This window comes from Mugil cephalus, chromosome 6 (genome assembly GCF_022458985.1).
Source record: "Mugil cephalus isolate CIBA_MC_2020 chromosome 6, CIBA_Mcephalus_1.1, whole genome shotgun sequence".
Taxonomy (NCBI): domain Eukaryota; kingdom Metazoa; phylum Chordata; class Actinopteri; order Mugiliformes; family Mugilidae; genus Mugil; species Mugil cephalus.
This window is the reverse complement of record NC_061775.1, coordinates 8,051,228-8,070,693: the sequence shown is the minus strand read 5'-3', so window position 1 is coordinate 8,070,693 and position 19,466 is coordinate 8,051,228. Positions and strand designations below refer to the sequence as shown.

At 43.2% G+C, this 19,466-nt stretch overlaps 1 protein-coding gene across 1 annotated transcript in view; it reads right to left on the bottom strand.

Annotated features, from left to right (window-relative positions):
* Positions 1 to 19,466, bottom strand: part of ncanb (neurocan b) — a 142,149-nt gene that overhangs the window by 25,417 nt on the left and 97,266 nt on the right. The window contains exon 11 of the mRNA XM_047587719.1: positions 8,124 to 8,237. Within this exon, the coding sequence (XP_047443675.1) occupies positions 8,124 to 8,237 (114 nt within the window). The remainder of the gene's footprint in view (positions 1 to 8,123; positions 8,238 to 19,466) is intronic.

Here is a 19,466-nt window from a genome sequence, read left to right as displayed (position 1 = left end):
AAAAAGAATGAACACATGCAAGGAGAGAACAGATACACTGGAAAAGGCAGCGCTAATCTTTAAATAATAAACAAATACATTCAAATAATGCAAAACAGGAAAGCTAATTATACGGTTTGCCACGAAATGTCTAATAATGGGTTGTTGTGTTATTGTGGTGTGAAAAATCTCTTTCTGTGTGTCGGCTCTTCTGTGGAATAGGTGTCTCTTAGGACACTCTTTAACAATTAGCATTTGTTGTTACTGATGTTATTGGTGGTAGGCAGAGGTATGTCAGGCCTTTGTAGAGAAGTTGTCATAGTTATAGGCTGTTGTTTGTCACTGGTCCAGAACATGGTCCACACATTTTTATTTACATAATGAAAACAGAGGGCTTTGAACTTACTTTGTCTCAAGAGTACATTTATTAAGGCAATGGGAAAAATGGTACGCTTTGGCCCTTGGTGTGACATGCTTCATCATATTTGGCCCTTGGGTTAAATTAATTGGGGGACCCTGGTCTGGGAGCTGTGAGCAGGTTTATTAAAATGTATTGCTGTTTTCTTGGGAGTTAGACAGATGGCTGAAGGAACTGTGTGCCCTTCTATAGGTAAGGTGTATAAAGAAGACATACTCTGCGTGTTTGCCACACGGTCTCGTAGGAAAATTATTTCACAAGAGGAGGCATTTGGTGCAAGATCTGGAACAATGTCCTGTGTTCTTAATTCAACGTTACGTCCCTAGAAAGATGCTCGGAGAGGTTTTTGCGGCGGTAATAAACTCTGGGATGACAAAAGAAACAAAACACAAATGAAAAACAAAACTGCTCACTATCGAAACACATTTTTCTTGGGATTATCAGGGAGGGGGACAACAGAAGCACGGCAAACCTCCTGCACGCCTCTCTTTTTTTTACACCTTTCTATCAGAAATGTTCATTAATGCACTGCAGACAAACACAGACTCCTCTCTGCTTCCATCGCTTTTCTCTTTTCATCTTTTCTAACACCTGCTCTGATACGTCCTTTTCCTTCTTCTTTCCCTTTCTCTTCTCCCTGAACTTTTTTTCCCTTTTTTTTTCCGAGGGAAGAAAATGACAGTTGCTTCAGGAACACTGTCTAATTAAGTATCTTGAATGAGAATAAATTACCCCTCATCTCTGCAGCCTTTCCGTTTTGAGAGAGAATTGGCAAGTGCTGAACACAATGGCATATGGAGTGAGAGCGATGCCTTGCTGTTATTCCATTTGAATAGCTTTTGCAGGGCTTAGGCAAAACTTCAGGGACATTCGATGTGTGTACCTGCCTGTGAGGGTGTGTGTTTTTCTCTCCTGGGCAGAGTGCTGTTGGCAAGGTAAACCAACAGGCTCCAGCTCTCTCTCTTCCTAGTCTTGGCACGTGTCCCTCTCGACATGCTATTAGGACGCATGAATGTTCATTAGCATTAATAGCCTCTAAAGACCCGCAGGATGCACAAAATTTATTCTTGAGTCGAGCTTTGTGCTGAGTTGCAGTTTAGACGTATTGTAAGTGTGAAAACTCAGACTCCTTCCTTCTCTGACTTGATGCTGCGTCACAGAACCACTCAGAGAACAATCGTGAAAAATGAAAAAGGAAAAACGGAAAGGGTTTACCACTAATCAGCAAACCAGAGCGTGTGAACCACAAGCCTCTCTGAAGCTGTGGCTGTACAAGAGTGTAGAGAGGAGATAAGCTTAGAATGACTGGCAACGGCAAAGTGACCTGTGTTAGTGAAAACGTAGCCTGAATCCAGGTCTCTGGGTAAGAGTATGTTAAATTTAATGAAGAGTCATATGAGGAACAACAAATGTTCTTTAAAAGTACCTGCCCCTTCCCAAACTGCTTCCAAGGACAACTTCTCACAACTTTCATAATGCAGTGTTTCACTGGGAAACATTCGGACCTGTGGATTCTTGTGGATGTTACTTAGACATGTACCACTCCTTGATGGCAACTTGACACAGGCACACACACAAAAACGGTTTAGGAGCAACTCAAAAAACATGACAAACAGCACAAGGTGTTGACCTGGCCTCCAGATTCACTAGATCCCAAACTGATCATGTATCTATGTGATGATCCACGGAGGACCCTCCCCTCAACACAGACGCCAACAATATGTCGCGAGACGACACAGGACACCTTCAGAAGTCCCATGTCCCATGTTCTCTGATGAGTCACAACAGTTTTGGAGGCACAAAGGAGACCTAAGCATAATTCAGAAGGTGGTTGTAATGTTATGGCTGATAGTGATAACATTTATTATTTACTCTAGTTGTAATAATGATATCCTATCTGTAATTATATCACTTGAGGTAAAACCTGAACCTTCCACCAAACCTTGCAGATAGCCAGTATAATATAATAAAGAGCTTTGTTTTATGAGAAAATATGTTATTTTATATTCATTGTCCTCAGCAATGTTTATGAGTGTGCAACTCAACTGCAGAAAGTCTGGTGGAAGGTCCAGGTGTGTTAATCAGGCAGCTTCATGCAGAAAGCTGCAGAGGTCTGCCCAGTTCACTTCTAACCCCTTAGACGCTTTTTTTTTTTTAACACAGTAATATTCTTTAAGAAGATATAATTGTAGCTCGTGTGGGAACACTTAAAACAGCTAAAACTGGTTGTAAGGTTGGTGCAGTTAAGACAAACCACATCATGAACTGAATGTTTCTCCTAAACCGCGAGGAGCAAAACCTGTTTTCCAGGGACAGAAAGCTCACTTAATTTAACAGAACATACTATCCACCATTTCTGTAATAAACTGTGTGCCGCGCACATCGCTACCCCTACTGCCTCTGAAGCACGTTCACTGTAGGCGAGGAGAAATGAAGCGTATTAAAGAGAAGTTGAAACATATTGGGGAAAGAGCTGCACTGCGACAGAGTGACTAAAGGACTCCATCCGGTGCCGTCTGAAGCTACTTCCTACCGCCGTTAGTCAGCTCAGCGCGGCGCGCTCCTCATTAGGCTCAGTGTGTAGGCTACACCACTTCGTCTGCAGCCTCCTTCCAACCTGCACAAGTGGTGTTGCTGCCGGCATCGTCATACTCAAAAAGTTTCACCCACCGTGCTCTACTTTGCCTTCACTCCCCTGTGCTGTCTAGTTTTTGTCTCCCTGTCAAAAGCAACTTGGTACTGTGTGTCTACATACGCGTACAGTACGCAGTGCGCGTTCGAGAATGTGATCACCAGCGGAATGTGTTGTCGTAGTTGGAACAACTTGATTGGCTTTATGTGAAAGCTGTAAGCCTGACACCAACACACGGCTGGCCGACATGGTCGTGTGTGCGCACCCGACCAGCAGTCACCACTCACACGTTGCAGCAAGAGTCACTCGGCGAACTGGACGACGTTGAGTTTCCGCTACAAAAAAAAAGAAAAAAAAAGCAACGAATAAAAATATGACACGCGAAAAAACAAGGCGAGGGACTAAAAATGCGTCGGATGAAATGTGAGCTACTTCTCGCTGTCTCTATTTTTGAGTTCAGGGCGGCAGTAAACATACCCCTCAAAGATAACCAAACAGCCTGGGATTAATTAGACTCACAATCCTGTTAACACTCGCTTTTTGTTTTCCAATTTGCGCAGTATTTGTTCTGTTAGGAGAGACAGAGAGACGGAGTTAGAACCTATTTCCCGTCGATTAGATTATAATTTCATATAAACTTGGAGGGTGGGGTGGGGTGGTAAGTGTGAGTTGTTGCGCCCCACTGTAATTTCACCGCCTTGAGTCGGAGTGTTCAGGCGCCAATCGGGGGCTGCTGCTGAATAAACAGAGAGGAAGCCTTTGATATTCGGGAAGGGTAGGCAGAGTGGGTTTGTTTGTTCGCGGGTGTGTGCGGCAAACAATGTGTCGGTGTGACACAAATGAGGAAAAGAAACAGCAGAAGTGAGAAACAGGTGCGCTTTCATACTTCTTTTCTCGCAAGGTCGAACGTGACCTACTGGCCCCGGAGAAGGAGGACAATTTCTGAAAACGTTTTCCTCAAAGGGCTGTTTGAGGGCTGAGGAAAGGTTTGGCTAAAGTTAGGCGGCTATAGGACGGATTATGTCAATGAGGGGCTCTCAAAGCCTCGAGCATTAGTGCGGCGGCGGATGAGTGGAGGTCTTTTAGCTGAAAGAGCTCCATCTTCACAGCTCCGCCAAACCTTAAAGCGCCACATAAACATCAGCACGAGTCGCAGAGGGGGAAACACACTCAGAGAGCGTAACAAAGCCTCCTGTGGTGCACCAGAGATGAGAGGCACAAAAAATGCAAGAGGTTCAGGGAGTGACAGAGAAAAAAGCAGAGAAGAAGAAGGAAAAAAAAAACACACGAAGGCGTCTACAGTAGCGGAATAGCAAAGTAACGAATCCGCCCTCTCAGCCGTACACATTATGTCGCTGTTCTCCCTGGAAAAGAAAGAAAGTGGAGGGGAAATAATGGCGGCGCGATACATAGATAAAGAGGCAGATTGGGGGAAAGCAGCTGATGAGAGCCGGCGCCTTTTCCCTGTCGCTTTTCTCTCCAGTCAGGCCGAGCGAGATGCAGCTCCTGCCTCCCCTGATTAGGCAGCGAGCCAAGAAAACAGTGGGACGAGAGATGAGACCGAAACAACCGACTCGTGTCTTCGCTACTCGAATCACAAGCTCCGATTCTTTCCAGCAAAAACTCCTCTTGGCACTGATGACAAAAAAAAATTGCGAGATGACTGCAGACGATGCTAAGTGGTACTATAATACTGATGAGAGGGTATTATCACAATCTTTAAAGGACTCTTGATTTTACACGGAGGCACAGAGGAAAAAGAAATAAAAACAAAGACGTGAGTGGAAACATAAAAACTGTAGAGTTGTGAGCCATTTCTTTCTGCCTCTCAGTGCATTCTCTGAACTTCAGCCCTGTCAACTTACTATTATTGACTCTCAGACGGGATCACCATGGTAACAGGCCGGAGGGAGCCTGCAGCGGACCGGATCTTCCCTTGCATCCAAGGCTGTGAGCTCACAAGGCCTAGACCCTGAACACACACGCACACACACATCGTGCACGCTCAAGTACACACAACAGACGAGACAGCCAAAGCTGGACCACTTTGGTGAGACAGGGACCAATTGGATGACATTTAAATAGATGGAAGCATCGGCGGAACAAATGAGCTCATTTCTAGCGCTCGTGTCGCAGTTCAGACCTCCCCGTGGATATCAAGCTGAGATCACGCCGAAATGGCAGAGCGACGCCTGTTGCGAATTGTACTTTTCACAGCTGAATCCTATATTTCTGCGAGCGCCGAGCAGCGAGAGATAAAAGCGACGGGAAAACAGAGACTTTAGATTTACAGAATCAGCCCTGCTGCTCCCAATCAGCCATGAAGGCAGCAACGCAGCTGGAGAGGAAACATACGCACAACTTCAGTGCATGGCAAATGAGAGGAGCAGTCAGGTGATGTGAGTGTGTGTGTGTGTGTGTGTGTGTGTGTGTGTGTGTGTGTGTGTGTGTGTGTGTGTGTGTGTGTGTGGGGGGAAGAGCAAAAGGAGAGAGCAAACAGTGTTCTAATGATAAGCCTCGATTCAAAGAATTTTACAGGACGTCCAAACTATAACTCATCCAGTATATGTTCAGCGTTCCTGTTTTGCTTGTTTATTCATGATTTGCACCACAGGAGGGGAGTGAATATAAAATAGGCATCATGACTACAGGGAAATCACAAAAAGCAGTTACCAAAGAAATATTTGCTCTGGTGAGAGATCAAAGGGGGCAGCTCAGAGTTAATGAGAATCTGGAGGACAGTAAGATTATAGTGGCACTTGAGCAATTTAGTATTACTCTTCCATGCGGAGGCACGACGTCAAAAGCGTGGCTAAGAACGGAACCAGCCGGAGCCAAAATGCCCAACGCTTCTCATAAAGCCCTCGTGTTTCAACAACATGCAGCTGTTTCCTAACAGGCTGAGAGAGGTTGAGTTAAACTAATCACAATACAGTATTTTAATTGTCTGCAGTGTTTCGCTGAGCAACAGAAAAGTCTAAAAGGTGAACATCACTCACATTTATCTCGCACACGTCGCAGATGGTTCCTGACGAGCAGGCTCGTTCTGCAGATATGGAAATTCAGCTATAGGGACTAAAGCTGTTTCTGTAAACACATTATTTTCTGTTGGTCAATAAAGTTGTTTATGATACTGGATTCATGTAAAGAAACACAATGAGCTGGGTAAAAAAAAAAAGACAAAGCTTAACTGTGAGCTGACTGGAGGAGAAATGGATGGAATCGATGATGTGTGTCAGAGAGCTGGTGTGCTAACCAACTCGAGATCAGTGAACAACCACGCACACACTGTTTATTTATTTGTTTTTTGTTCTGTATTGTTTTTTTTTTTTCTGTTAGATCTGGCCAAAACTAATACTGGAGCTTCTACAACATTTCAAATTTCCTGAGGTAGTGTGCTTCATTTTCTCCGCTCTCTCTGCCCTGTATCGACCACTCTCTCCTCAGAGTCCACATAAACCACGGCAGAGCCTTAAAAACACGCGGGGAGATATTGGAAGACAAATCTTCCAATAAAAATAAAAAAGGCGGACATTCAAAGTCACTACTCTTCTGAGAGGTGAGGCAAGGGCCGCTACAGGGAGAGAGGGGGAATCCTGACGGAGCACCTGGCCCACATCCCAAAAATACCAAAAAAACGGAAAATGTCATGGCTATGGCGTTGCTGCACTAAAGCACTGCAGAGGTTAATGGAAGATTCAGTCGTGGGGAGGCAAGAGCGGGTGAGGAATGTGAACAGTGAATAGAGGTGTGGATTTCTTTGGCTTCTCTGGGCTAACCACGTCAATAGGAGCCTACGTTCACTGTACAGTAGCTTCCATTTGTAGATTCCACTTGTACATCGAGGCCAGTTCAACACCTGTGCTGTCAGGTTTTTTTAGTTGTTCCTTAACTGTTTTTGTGTGTGTGTGAGGCTGCATCCTGCTGGAGATGGCTGCTGCCATCAAGGAGTGTCATTGCTATGGGGTGGTGGTGTCTGGTCTGGTCTGGTCTAGGAGTGTGGTACATGTCTCAGTAACATGAATTCCAGGTCCAAACGTTTCCCAGCAGAACACTGAATTGTCACAAGATGGTCAATGTTATTTACTTCCTTGTCAGCGGTTTTAATGTTGATGCTTACAACAAACAAGGCCTAAATTAGCACGACGTGCGTTTCAGTGTCCTGATGGGTTGAGTCATCACATCACTCTCAACTTTAGGTGTTGCACATGCATATTAGGAATATTTAGAGCCAAAGTAAATCGGACTGGAAGGTCTTCGTGCACCAGTCTGGCTGTATTTACTTTTTTTTACTCATTTTCTAAAAATGTCTCCCCAAAACCAGCTGGCTTCCTTTGTTTTCACCCTTTAAATATTAATTGTTCTATTCCAGACCTCGTGTTTTAGGAGGTGTACAGTTTGCATAATTCAGCCATCTTACTGCTAGTTAGAAAGCAAACTCTAAACGCACAGTTTTTATTTCCTTCTCACTCGAGCGCAGCGCATGTAGCATCTGTGGCTATTCTGCAGTGTTGTTTCGCAGGGACATGTCGGCCATGTTTCTGTGTTACATGCAGTTTGGGAACAGCCTCTTTCATGGCCTCCTTCTCACAGGGGAATTCCCATAATGAGAGACCAAACCAGCTGGACGCAGGTGTTCTGTATAAACCCAATACGTTATTCCACAGGGCTTCCCTCTGCTTCCTCCCCCCTTCCTCCTCCTCCTCCACCTCTTTGTCTGCACTCGCACCCTCGCCCCTCCATTTCTCAGCCTCCTCTTATATATCCTCATTAACTCTATTTTCCTAAAGAAAAAAAAAATCCTGCATCTTCTTATACTCTAGTGCCACATCCCTATAGTCATCCCCCATATTTATCTTCCCTCCACCATCCTGTCACCGGGCCTCTCCACTTCCTTCATCTCATCCTCCTGTTCCTTCACTGCCTTGTCTTCTTGTTTTTTTATTCACTTTGCGATCTCCTCGCAATTATTTTCTTCCAAAATGTACCTATTCCTAGGTCCTACCTCCTCCTTCGCCGCTCCCTCCTGCACCCCTTCAACTGTAATGAACTAATGAGGGAACGGGAACGTGGTGTTTACTTCCGCACTGTTACCTTTTTCGCAAGTAGCTCCGCCGTAGCTGGGCAGACAAAGGCACACGAAGGAGCTGATCTCATCGATGCAGGTTCCTCCGTTCTGGCATGGATTAGACTGGCAGTCGTCAATGTCTGGAGGGAGGGAGAGAAACGGAAAGAGAGGGGGTGAGCCGGGATAGCTGCAAACACACACTTTCCAAATGGCTACTTTTTAAACTACCTGCCGCAGCTTGTTACTGCAAAAAAAAAAAAAAAGAAAAAAAAATCCCCTGAGATCAAAGTTTTGGAGAGATTCGAGGTGTTTCTGAGAAAGTTATAATTAAGTTGAATTGATTGAACTTCATCAGTGAGTGGTTTGGGATGCACTGGAGCGCATGATGCTAATTGCAATGTGTTTGCAGGACGTGCTGCGGTTCTGCTGTCAAACCAGAGAGCAGGGGAGAGCACGAAGTGGGGTGGAAGGCAGGAAGAAAGAAAGAGACTGGAGATTAGAGGGAGTAACGCATTCATTTAAGGATGAGCTTCTGTCTTAAACAACAACGCTACTCCCATGCAAACACACCAGCTAGGAGCCACAAAGAAGTATACACAAATCCACTTTAATGCACGTTAAAGTGGCATAAAAAAAAAAAAAACAACCCAAAAACGTTGCGAACAGAATGCAGACGCTGTTCCTCGGTTCCGATATCAAAGTTTAAATGTTTGCGAATGCATGCAAATACGCGCACGAATTTCGCAGAGGCGTCGGAGGGGTGAGAGTTCTCATTCTGGTGGAAAATGCTAAGTGTATTTCTCTGGCTGATCTGGGCCTGGGGGCAAAATCATTAAAACTGCAGCTGGTATCCCACAATCCGCTACCATCACAACAACCGAGCGGGTCCCTGGGGCCACAGCAAGAGGTCATGGGGGGGGGGGGGAGGAGGGTTGAAGAGAGGGCTCTAATGTGTGACTGAAGGTGCGGGGATGAGAGATATTCACAAACATGGAAGCAAATGGAGAGGGAGACGTGATGAAAAAAAAGGATGGGGGAGGAAGACGGCGGAGAGGAGACGCGATTCTGCGAGTCTGGGAAGTTGGCAAGTTTCAGGGTTGGATTACAGCGGCTTTTCAGGCAGACAGATTTTGGGGAGGAAAGAGTCTGTTTGGATAAAACAGCATGACAGCTTCATTGCTGGTGCCATGCTTTTGGGCTGACTGATATTAAAGGCTGAATATGATGCAGGAGGTAGAAACTCAGCCAGAGGAGCCAGGATGAGATGCTCGGTTTAGCGTGTCGCGGGATATCCATGCATAACTCCCTCTGACTCACTCATGACAGGTTGGAAAAATAAAATACAACAAAGAAAAGAAAAATAGAGATAACCAGAGAGCAAAGACTTCACGCACCATGAAAATACTGTAAGTCTGGGACGCATAATCTGACATCAAATGGAGGCTGGTTCAAACTTTCAGGCACTTAAAAAGCAAAGGCTTAACCATGCCAGCACTGATTTAATACACAAAGTTCAGTTTACTTGTAATAAAGTGACAAGACACTGTAGCCTGTGAAAACACTTCTCTTATATCTTCAGCGCCTTTGGTAAGGAGCATGTTTTTAAATCATCCCAGATAATGTATGTATGAACAGACTAGAGGTTCATGGGGTTTTAAAAAAGAATAAAAATCTTGCATAATAGCACCTCCTATAGGCTGCTTTATAGAAGCGCATGAACTCCACGATACCACAAGTTACTCCGTTAGCGTAGCTGGTTTACACGAAAGGAAAAGGTCAAAAGCATGGGATTGGTGGTGATGTGTCAGAGAAGGAAAGCCGAAAACCTTTTATTTTAAGACAGTAAGGTGAAACATGACTAGAATTGCTGCAAACAGTGAAAACTACAAAAGGTCTGAGCTAAAAATGACAGTAAAACATCTTCACATTCAGGTATTTCGGCGACATGATGCTTTTCAACACTGGCGTACCTGTTCAACAATTACAGAGGCTGTCATCATGCACAGTACGTTTGTGACATCCTCCTCAACCACAATTCTTAACATTGTTAATGAAACTTAAATTGTATTGCAATAAAGTTTCATTTTTGTTTGATTTATAGTCCACAAAACTGAATGAAAGTGCAAACTAAGCTGCTGCAGACTGTAGTAGTACTGATAAATGCAACTGTCCCTCTATTGGCAGGACATGAAGAAATGCATGGAGAACGTTTACTTTAGGCAACGTCCCAACTCTTGAGGCAAATATACATTTTGGGTAATATCAGTTGCGGGTATGTAAAGTGGAGGACTGGGCTGAAGTAATGAAAACATACTGTACATACAATGGAGACTTTCTCCTTCAGACTAAAACCAGTAACAGATTCTGGAAAACTTGGGAGGGTGGATTAATAGAACTGAACCTTATGTCCATGTCCTGTCCCAGACATGCAAACTATGTAAATCATTATATAACTATACCAGGGGATCAGCGACGATTGAATTCTTGACACAGGACGATTCTACCAGCACCAAAGAAAAACTTTTCTGCTAGAAACTCGGTGGTGGTGACAATTTACTGCCTGAATCTACAGAGGTGCTTGACCATGAAATGGCTCGCAGCGGAGAGGCCACACTGAGATTTTGGTGTTAAATTGAGGGGTGTTAAAGTTAAAAGATAAACAGCAGTGTTTTAGTCCTGCTGGGGATCAGGCCAAAGACGCCTGTCTAAGTCAAAATAAAAAAAAAACACAGGACGAAAAAACTATTTACTCACAAAACTTCACCGTGTTTTTCTCGTGCACAAAGTTTAATGTCGCACATCGAATATGACAATATGAATAAATTATCCTGAGAGAATCATAGAGGCACTACATGTAATAGGAATATGTGATTTCCCTCCATCTACATTCACTGAAGGCAACAGATGAACAGGTTGCCAGTACAGCTGTAGGAAAAAAAAAAAAAAAACGCTACTAGCCGAATACGCGCCAGCATCTGGTCTCATTAAACACTGTAGCAGAGAGTTGAGCCAAGGAGTCAAGGAACCCCTTGCATTTTGGGAGCAGTGGGGTCGATAAAGTACAACTCTGAACACAAGTTATTAGTGGAGCTGCAGCAGAAAAGCAACATATGTACATACTGATCAAACTATTTCTTACAGGTGAATCAGACACAGGCTTTTCAAGCTTATCCCAAAAAGACATATCATAAAAGAATCATGAATGTAATACATTTGTGTAATGCTTTTTTTTTTTTTTTTAATTTTCTCATAACCAATTTAATGACGTAGAGAAAAAGTTCTGGATTCTTTCGGGGCCTCTGTGACCTTGACCAGATGGAGCTCTGGATTACCAGCTGAGGACGCGGCATCTTAAAATGTGAACAGGTTCACTCATGTTGGCGGTCTCTGAGAAGACTCAGTTTCTTTTCGCGAGCAGCAAGATGCCCCACTGACATATCATGATCAGCCACAACATTAAAACCACTTGTGAAATTTCAGCGTTCTGCTGGGAAACCTTTGGACCTGGCATTCGTGTGGATGTTACTTAGACATGTAGCACACGTCTAGACCTGGAGCTAGTATCCCATGCATCCTTGGTTAAATGGAGATTCTAAATTGGGTGTAGGTGTAGATGTGAATCGTTTGTATCTCTGTGTGTTTGACAGCTGGGATGGGCTCTAGCCCCCTTATGACTATAAGGATAAACGATAACAGATGATGGATGGAAGAAAAATCTGGACCCAAAACAGTCCACTAAATAAAAATTTCAGCATAATGAACTGCATCAAGAACGCTATGAAAGTTTAATTACCTTGATTAATGTTTAAATTACAGTATATATAGCAACACCCTCCTCCTCCTCATTGAAAAGATTCTGCTATGAATGTGCAAATCTTGTTAATTCTGCACGCTTAACTTCTACCAACATCACTGCTGTGTGACTTCCCATCGTCACAGATTCACGCCGAACTCCTTCCCTTCAACAGCTTCAGAGAAACGTGAGAGGATTTCAAAGCTTAATCTAAACAACCATCAAAATATATTATTACCGCCGTGGATTATATGGCCATGGCAATACATGGCGCCCTGCTCCTGATGAGGGCTAGAGTGGAGCTAGCCTGTCCAATAAAAGTCCACTCAATGTCCACTCTGCACAGCTGATTTAATGAGAGGACCATCCAACTTAAGCAGGTGGCCGTGTGTGTGTGTGAGACAGAGAAAGAGAGATGTGTGTGCATTTGTATGTGTGTCCATCACTTTCTGGCTCACTCCCCAGTACAACCAAATCAGGTCTGGGTACCAGTACAGTCTCCGGGGAACTGAGGAGAGCAGTGCTCCACTTATCTGCTGGCAGAAAAATGGATGGAGGGATAAACAGGTGCCAGTGATCGTGGAAATATCTGGGAGCTTACCAGGTTTTCTTTGAGCATGATTAAACTCAGTCTATCTAGAGAGGAAAAGAAACACCAAAAGTTGACGCGGTGCCATAATTGAAAAGATCAGATCAAGGCTTAAATACATAGTTTGGATGAGACCGTTTGATTGGAGGATAAATATTTAACCTGCTCTTGTTGTTCATCTGTGCTTCGCCGCATTGTTCCCAAGGAGAGCTGGTGAGTTCGAGGGCCGAGGAAGTGGAGAGATGAATATGGGGGAGGATGGTGAGAGAGCAGGAAGACAAACCGGGGGTGGTGTCAGTTGACAGAATATCTGGAGGCTTAGTGCAGGCATGTGTCGAAACCACGGTATGAATAATTGAAAAGGGACGGAGAAAGAGACAGAGAGACCCAGAGAAGGAACGAGAAAGAGAGTTAACAGAAGTCAGATGGGAGATGGCCCAGGGCCAGCATTTTCACTATTAATCTGTTGGGATTATTTGTCATTCAGTAGATTAGATTAAATTCATCCCGGATTAAATTACCTGTTTACTCAACCAGGAGCTCAGTCCAGTTCAAGATCAACTCCTCCACCTGTGCACCCTCGCCAACATCCTTCCGTCCAGTTTCTTCGCCACCTCTGAAGGATCTTTTTGTTTTTTCCAACAAAGAGATTTATGCCTTCAATTCTCACCTCAGTCACACTGAATGTGAATGTGCAGGCCAAATAAAAAGTCCAGCTCTGCCTATAATGTTAACATAAATGAGACTTCGCTGCAATCAGCAGCTTCATGGTTATGAATCCTAATGGGTTTAACCAGGAAGAGTCCAGGAGAGACAGAATGCCCACTTGGAGGGTTTATTGCCCTGCAAGGGACCTGGAGAGACAAACCAATATTTGAGCCAGAGCCTGGCATTCATATGAACATGGTAGAATATTTTTGGACATTTGGCGAAACAGTGCCATAAAATGTACACTGTGGTTACAAAATAATCATTAGGTTCAAAGTGGAGAACATCCCGATGAAACGGTGAAGCTTAAACATCAAAATCCAGGACAAAATAACAAACAAATTCAGTTACATACAAGGGTGATATGAGGACGATACCCAGTTATTATGAAACCAATCACTTTTCTAATCTTGTGGCTCAGGTTAGCAGCACCAGTCATAGGTACGATGGAATCAGTAATCTTTTGGCCAATTTTGTTGTCACTGTATTGAGTGTGTACCTAAAACATTTATCTCTGGGGCTGCTCCTAAATATGTTTCTTGTTTTTTCATTTATGCTACAACAAATAAAGATCAATACATTTTGACATAACTGTTAACAGGGGCAATAATACACTGGCTGGCCTAAAAAAGGTTGGCACCTGAATTTAACAAAGCAAATAAATATGAGCTTCCTATTGGATAATTACTGTACAGGTGATTATCTTTCAGCTGGCAACAACTTACTTAACACCAACTCAATTTTTAAACAACAATGTGTAAAGACACATCCTGTGGCCATGGAAAAGGTATTAGTCTGTTTGAGAAGGGTCAGATCATTGGCATCAAGCAGAGAAAACATCTAAGGAGACTTAAACACAAACTACTAAAATTGGGTTAATAGCTGTCCAACACATTATTAATAACCGGATGTATAGTGAGGAACTGGTTGGGACTGAACAGCTGTGTAGCTTTAAGAAACCAATAACCAGTGAGGCTAACGGATAAAAAGGCTTCAGTTTGCTAGGGAGCATAAAGGCTGGACTCTGGATCAATAGAAGAAGGTCATGTGGTCTGATGAGTCCAGATTTACCCTGTTCCAGAGTGATGGGGCATCAGAGTAAGAAGAGAAGCAGATGAAGTGATGCCCCATCATGCCTAGTGTCTACTGTACTAGTCTACAGGGGCAGTGCTATGATCTGGCTAAAGGTGGTCCAACGAAATATTAGAGTGTGACCTTTTCTTTTTTTTTGGCCAGACATATAGACATACAGGTTTATTTTGTTTTTACAGTCAAATACTTCAATGTTGAAACAGTTAATTATTTTTCTCCTATGGTACATTGCTGCAGCACCTCTTTTCACCATCTGTCTGAAATTCTCCCTGTCTGGTAGATGAGCAACAGAATAAAAGACTGCAGTGAAAATGGCGTCATCCCAGATGACACCCTAGATGACGTGGGCAGTTCATTGACAATGTCTCTCTCTCTCTCTCTGTCAATCTGTCAATCTATCTATCTATCTATCTATCTATCTATCTATAATGGCACAAGCAACATGCTGTTATATATACATTTAGATGCACCAAGTAACTGTAGTTCAGAGATGAAAACCACGTTTGAAATCTGTTTATTCTCCTCCGTCTGTCTCCCCCTTCTTATTACCGAATTGTGTCTTTTGTTCATCTTTTTGATTGTGTGGCGGTGAGACATTCTGCAAATGTCCTGTCTTTTCTCCAAACACTCATGAATATTCACCCGTAACTTCAAACAGAAGGAAATGTCAACAAGAGAAGCAGTCGAGATTTATTTTCCTTAACTTGACATTTGTTGGCTTTGACACAAAAATAGCTGCAATTTCCTCAGAGCGAGTCTTAAGAATCTCACTCCAAAAGTGATCTTAAGTAATGATTGATTCAGGCGTGCGCTATGTAGCTTGAGAGCAGCAGTGAGGGAGTAAAGATGCCTGCCGCCCATTTTGAATGCCAAAAATGACTACAAGCTTCTATTGAGAGGGGCAAGATTGCAGCCATTTATCCGTCAACCTAATGACTTACTGAAAGAGCCCTGGGAGCTGTGAAATTTAGTACGGCAAAATACCTTTTTTCTTTATTTCACATTTGAGTGAAAATTCTTAAGCGATGATAATCTTGTTTCTGCAGAATGTCTCAAGTGTAATTGCTCTGGTCAAATGTGAATAACCCTAATAAAAGGTGTTTCATTAAGTGAGGCCGAGGTGGACAGCAACGGCAACAAAAGAGAACAGAATTAAATAGTTTTTGCTACACATTTTTGGTACTGTGCGTTTTTGTATAGTCATACATCATACCTCGCTGATTCACTATGTAAATACACTTGCATAGAAACAAAAGCAGAGGGTGGAAGGTGAGGAAATATCTCATTATGCGTTTTATGCAATTCATCCTCATCAAATTCTCTTGGTGGCAGCCATGGACATTTGAAAGCCGGTTTGTCCTAACAGAGCTGGAAAATCCCATTTTTCTGCGTGGACTAAATGTCAGCTGTACAGATCAAACAACAGTTTGATCAATTACACAGAGAACCTTTGAACCAGTAAATGCCACCCAAAGACTTCACATCTGACAGGATGGTATGGAGGGCATGAAGGGACACCGTTAATACCACAGAGGAAGACTTTATTTGGCAGCTGTAGCACATGGAGGAAAATCCACATTCGCAGAAGGACACACTCGCGACCGCTTCAACTCTGACACACACCCATACTGAGACGCGGTCTTACTAAAGCACAGAGTGCCAGTCCTGCCCCTTATCAACCTATAGCAGTGACAGATGTGGTCACCCATTTTACATTCCCCTAATTGCCTCCAAACCACAGCTGACATTATGTAAAAATAAATTGACATGACATCCCGCAAAATGGAGGCTTTGAAATGGAAATGTTTGTTACACAATGTTTTTTTTTTTTTTTTTTGTTGAAAGGCTTTTTGTGTTTTGTCATCTCTCATAGTGCGAGGCTCTGGATGATTGACTTCCTTTAGCTTGCTGAGGGGCATTGACATTTCCATGCCCTTCTACAAAGATAGATACCTTTCTATTGAGCTGCCGCTCGTCCAAACAGCATGCCGACTCAATGGACCATGTTGTTTTGTGTCAATAACCATACTGCCGGTGAGTGCAGTGTGTGTACAGCTGCATTAATGAGTGGGCTTTAAGTACAGCAGCATAAATGAGCAGCAAAGCAAATGTTTGGGCGCTTTTGTGAATGTATGCATCATTGTGGGTAAGGATGGGGTGAATATTTACATGTCACAGGAGAGACAAGGTTCCAAAAGCTGGAAGCACAAATTTGATGTTTGTACTGATCAGTGTGTGCGTGTGTGTGTGTGTGAGAGTTAGGTGTGTGTTCTGAACGCCTCCTAAAACTAACTCATCATTCTGTTTTAAAGCTGCACGACTTGTTAATATTTTTATAATACTGGAACAACAGACTGCATTTAGATGCTATTACCTTCTTGTTTTCTGTGTCTTTCAGTTAATTCTTTCTGGTTTGTTTTGTTCTTGGCTCACAACTTGAATGTTTTCCTGAACAACCCTGTATCCAGCAGTAACAGTCGGCTGACTAATCCACTGTAGTCTAATTGTCCGACACAAATGAGACACGGTGAAAGTCAGAGTGACCGGTGAGGACAGGGGAGTCTTTAGCAGCTAATTAATCTCTATAAAGACACATGCACACGCATATCCAGAATCTGCAGGCGAGAAAGGCGCTACTGTCACCTCTCTGGTTTAGTTTGGTTTACTGCTGTAAATAACGACCAACACATGGAACAGTTATTGGTTATCCAAATGTTCACACTGGCTGTTGCCCACAGAGGCATCAGCCATTAAAGTCATCGGAGCGATTACCTGTGGGTTCCCAGACTGGCCACTAAAGACCCTGATATTTTCCAAGAGTTGGTAGAGTCTAATAAACGAGAAAAAAAGAGAGATGAATACTTATTGATTCTATACTTATTCAATTGACTTATCGGATGACCCAAAACGCAATTGTGTATCTGCTGGAAGGCCTGTTTTGCTGCATTACATTATAATTGATGGACAGGCTCTGCAACTGTATGCCTCCACCTGGTCATGTTGCCATGTACACACGGGTCTATCCAGGAAAAGATTTTTTGCAGAACATCTTCGCTTTTGTTGAACTTTTGGATATAAAATAACACCACTTTGTCATTTTTTCACTAAAATGGACATTTGTGTGTGTTTTTTTTTTCATAATTAGAGGAATGATCCAATTCCTGAAGAAATTCCATGCCCACAAGAAACAAAAGGAAGTACAGAGTATAAGGCCAAAACCCAGTCGTTTTAACAATGAAATGAGTGTGGTGGAGGAGCCCGACAGCAGCATGAGGCAATGTTGAACGTCTTTGTCAGCGAGTCTAAAAGCTTATATTGTAGTGGTCTCTATGAATATTCACCCTGTCTATGAGCTACATTTGACCCAGGCTCTTCCATGCTGTGCTGTCATTATGAACTATAGCTACTTCCCCAATACTGGTTCATGTCTGAAGCTGTCAAACGACTGCCAGCAATTACTGCCAATTGACTTAAAGTTTATTTTTGTGAGTTACTTTACACATAAAGAGCAAATCTTGTAATTTGTACTTGGAGAAAGAGAAGGGCGTTGGGTAATGGTCCTGTTTGAGGATCCATTCCTTTGTAATCACCAACGGGCAGCTTGTTTTACAGAGCTATATTTACAGTTTAGCTGGCCTCATTTACATATTTTTTAGTTTCTGTTGTCAGATGTCAGGCGTCGTATGAAATTTTATCGCAGCTCATGAATACTGCCGTACTGCTGAACTGCTGCCGTTCTGTGAAACTGGCTATGCTGACATTTAAAACTAGTGATCACAGAGAAAGTTTTGGAGAATAGAGCAAAGACGACTTTCCATTGCAGACCTGACAGATCTCAGCTAAAACATTTAAGTTCTGTGTCAGCTTAGCAGAAAGCTGATTTGAGAATACAATTTACCAGGTGTTCGGGTTCTAGCCTTAAGATGTCACACTTACCATTTTAAAGGCTCATAAAATTCTTTGATTGCGACATGTAGGTGTAGGCGCAATGGAAGTGGCTGAGCAGATATGAAAGAAGGTCACTTGAGCTTCCAGCTCATAATAACAGAAGCGTGACTGCAGCACTGGTACAGAATTATGATTAGGTTCTCATGTATTAGGTTAGGTGGATTCTTATGGAACCGAGGGTAACAAACCCAGAGTCAGAGGAGGAGGCAGACTGGATGCAATATGGCAGCGAAAGGTAAAATACGTTCCTCTCATAGAAGGTTGCACTGTGTATGTGATATAATGGAGTTTGTCCAGGTGTGAAAGCTCAAGAGTAGCTACCAAATGGACCTTGAGGTGAGATTATTTTCCCAGCAGCTGCTCCCTTGATCAAGGATTTTTTTTTTTTTTTTTAAGAGTCTGAAATCTAAAATCCCATAAAACGATCTTCTGCTACCACAAAATGGAAGACAGGTGTTTTATCAACTGCTCTTTTCGAGGTGATACACTTTCCACTCACTAACGTGTTTCAGATCAACATACAATACACATCATCCATATCCGCACATTTACTGTGTGAGTGTGTGTGTGTCTGAGTGGACATACTGTGACTGTATTTAAAGATACACTGACCCTGTGCGACACTATTCGTTGGATTCCTGAATAACGGTTTTGTTGCTCGGTGCGGCGTGTCTGGTTGTCACCGTCTTGGCAGAGCTTGACTCACAGCTCACAGCTAATTCGAAAATGGGCCAAGAGGTGAAGTGCGGGTGTTACTGAGACAGGTGGGTGACACCTGGGCAGACGGCTAGCTATAAGCGGTAGCACCTTGATACAATTTAAATAGGTAACAGTTGTCATGAATGAGGAAATTAGCCATAGAGCCAAAAACACTATTTATTTATTTATTTTTTGCACCAGGCTGTAAATTTGTTTACGTCTGCTGTAAAAAAAATGGACATCTATGGGGATTGACTTCCAGCTGAAGCCGGCCCCAAGTGGCTATTCTAGGTACTGCAGTGTTTTGACACTAGTGGGAGTTTGTCTGTGGCAGCAGCGCACTGTAGAGTTCCAGGCCTTCTGCTATGTCTGGGTGAGAGTGGATTACAAAGGCGTCATGATCAGCAGGGAGAAGTGGAAATAGACAGACTATACAGCAGCTCTGGTTGAGCCCAAGGCTCTGTGCTGCTCTCTGGAGAGCTCAGTACAACACTGATCAACCTATCAGACAACTACAGTCTGGAGAAAAGTGCTTCATCC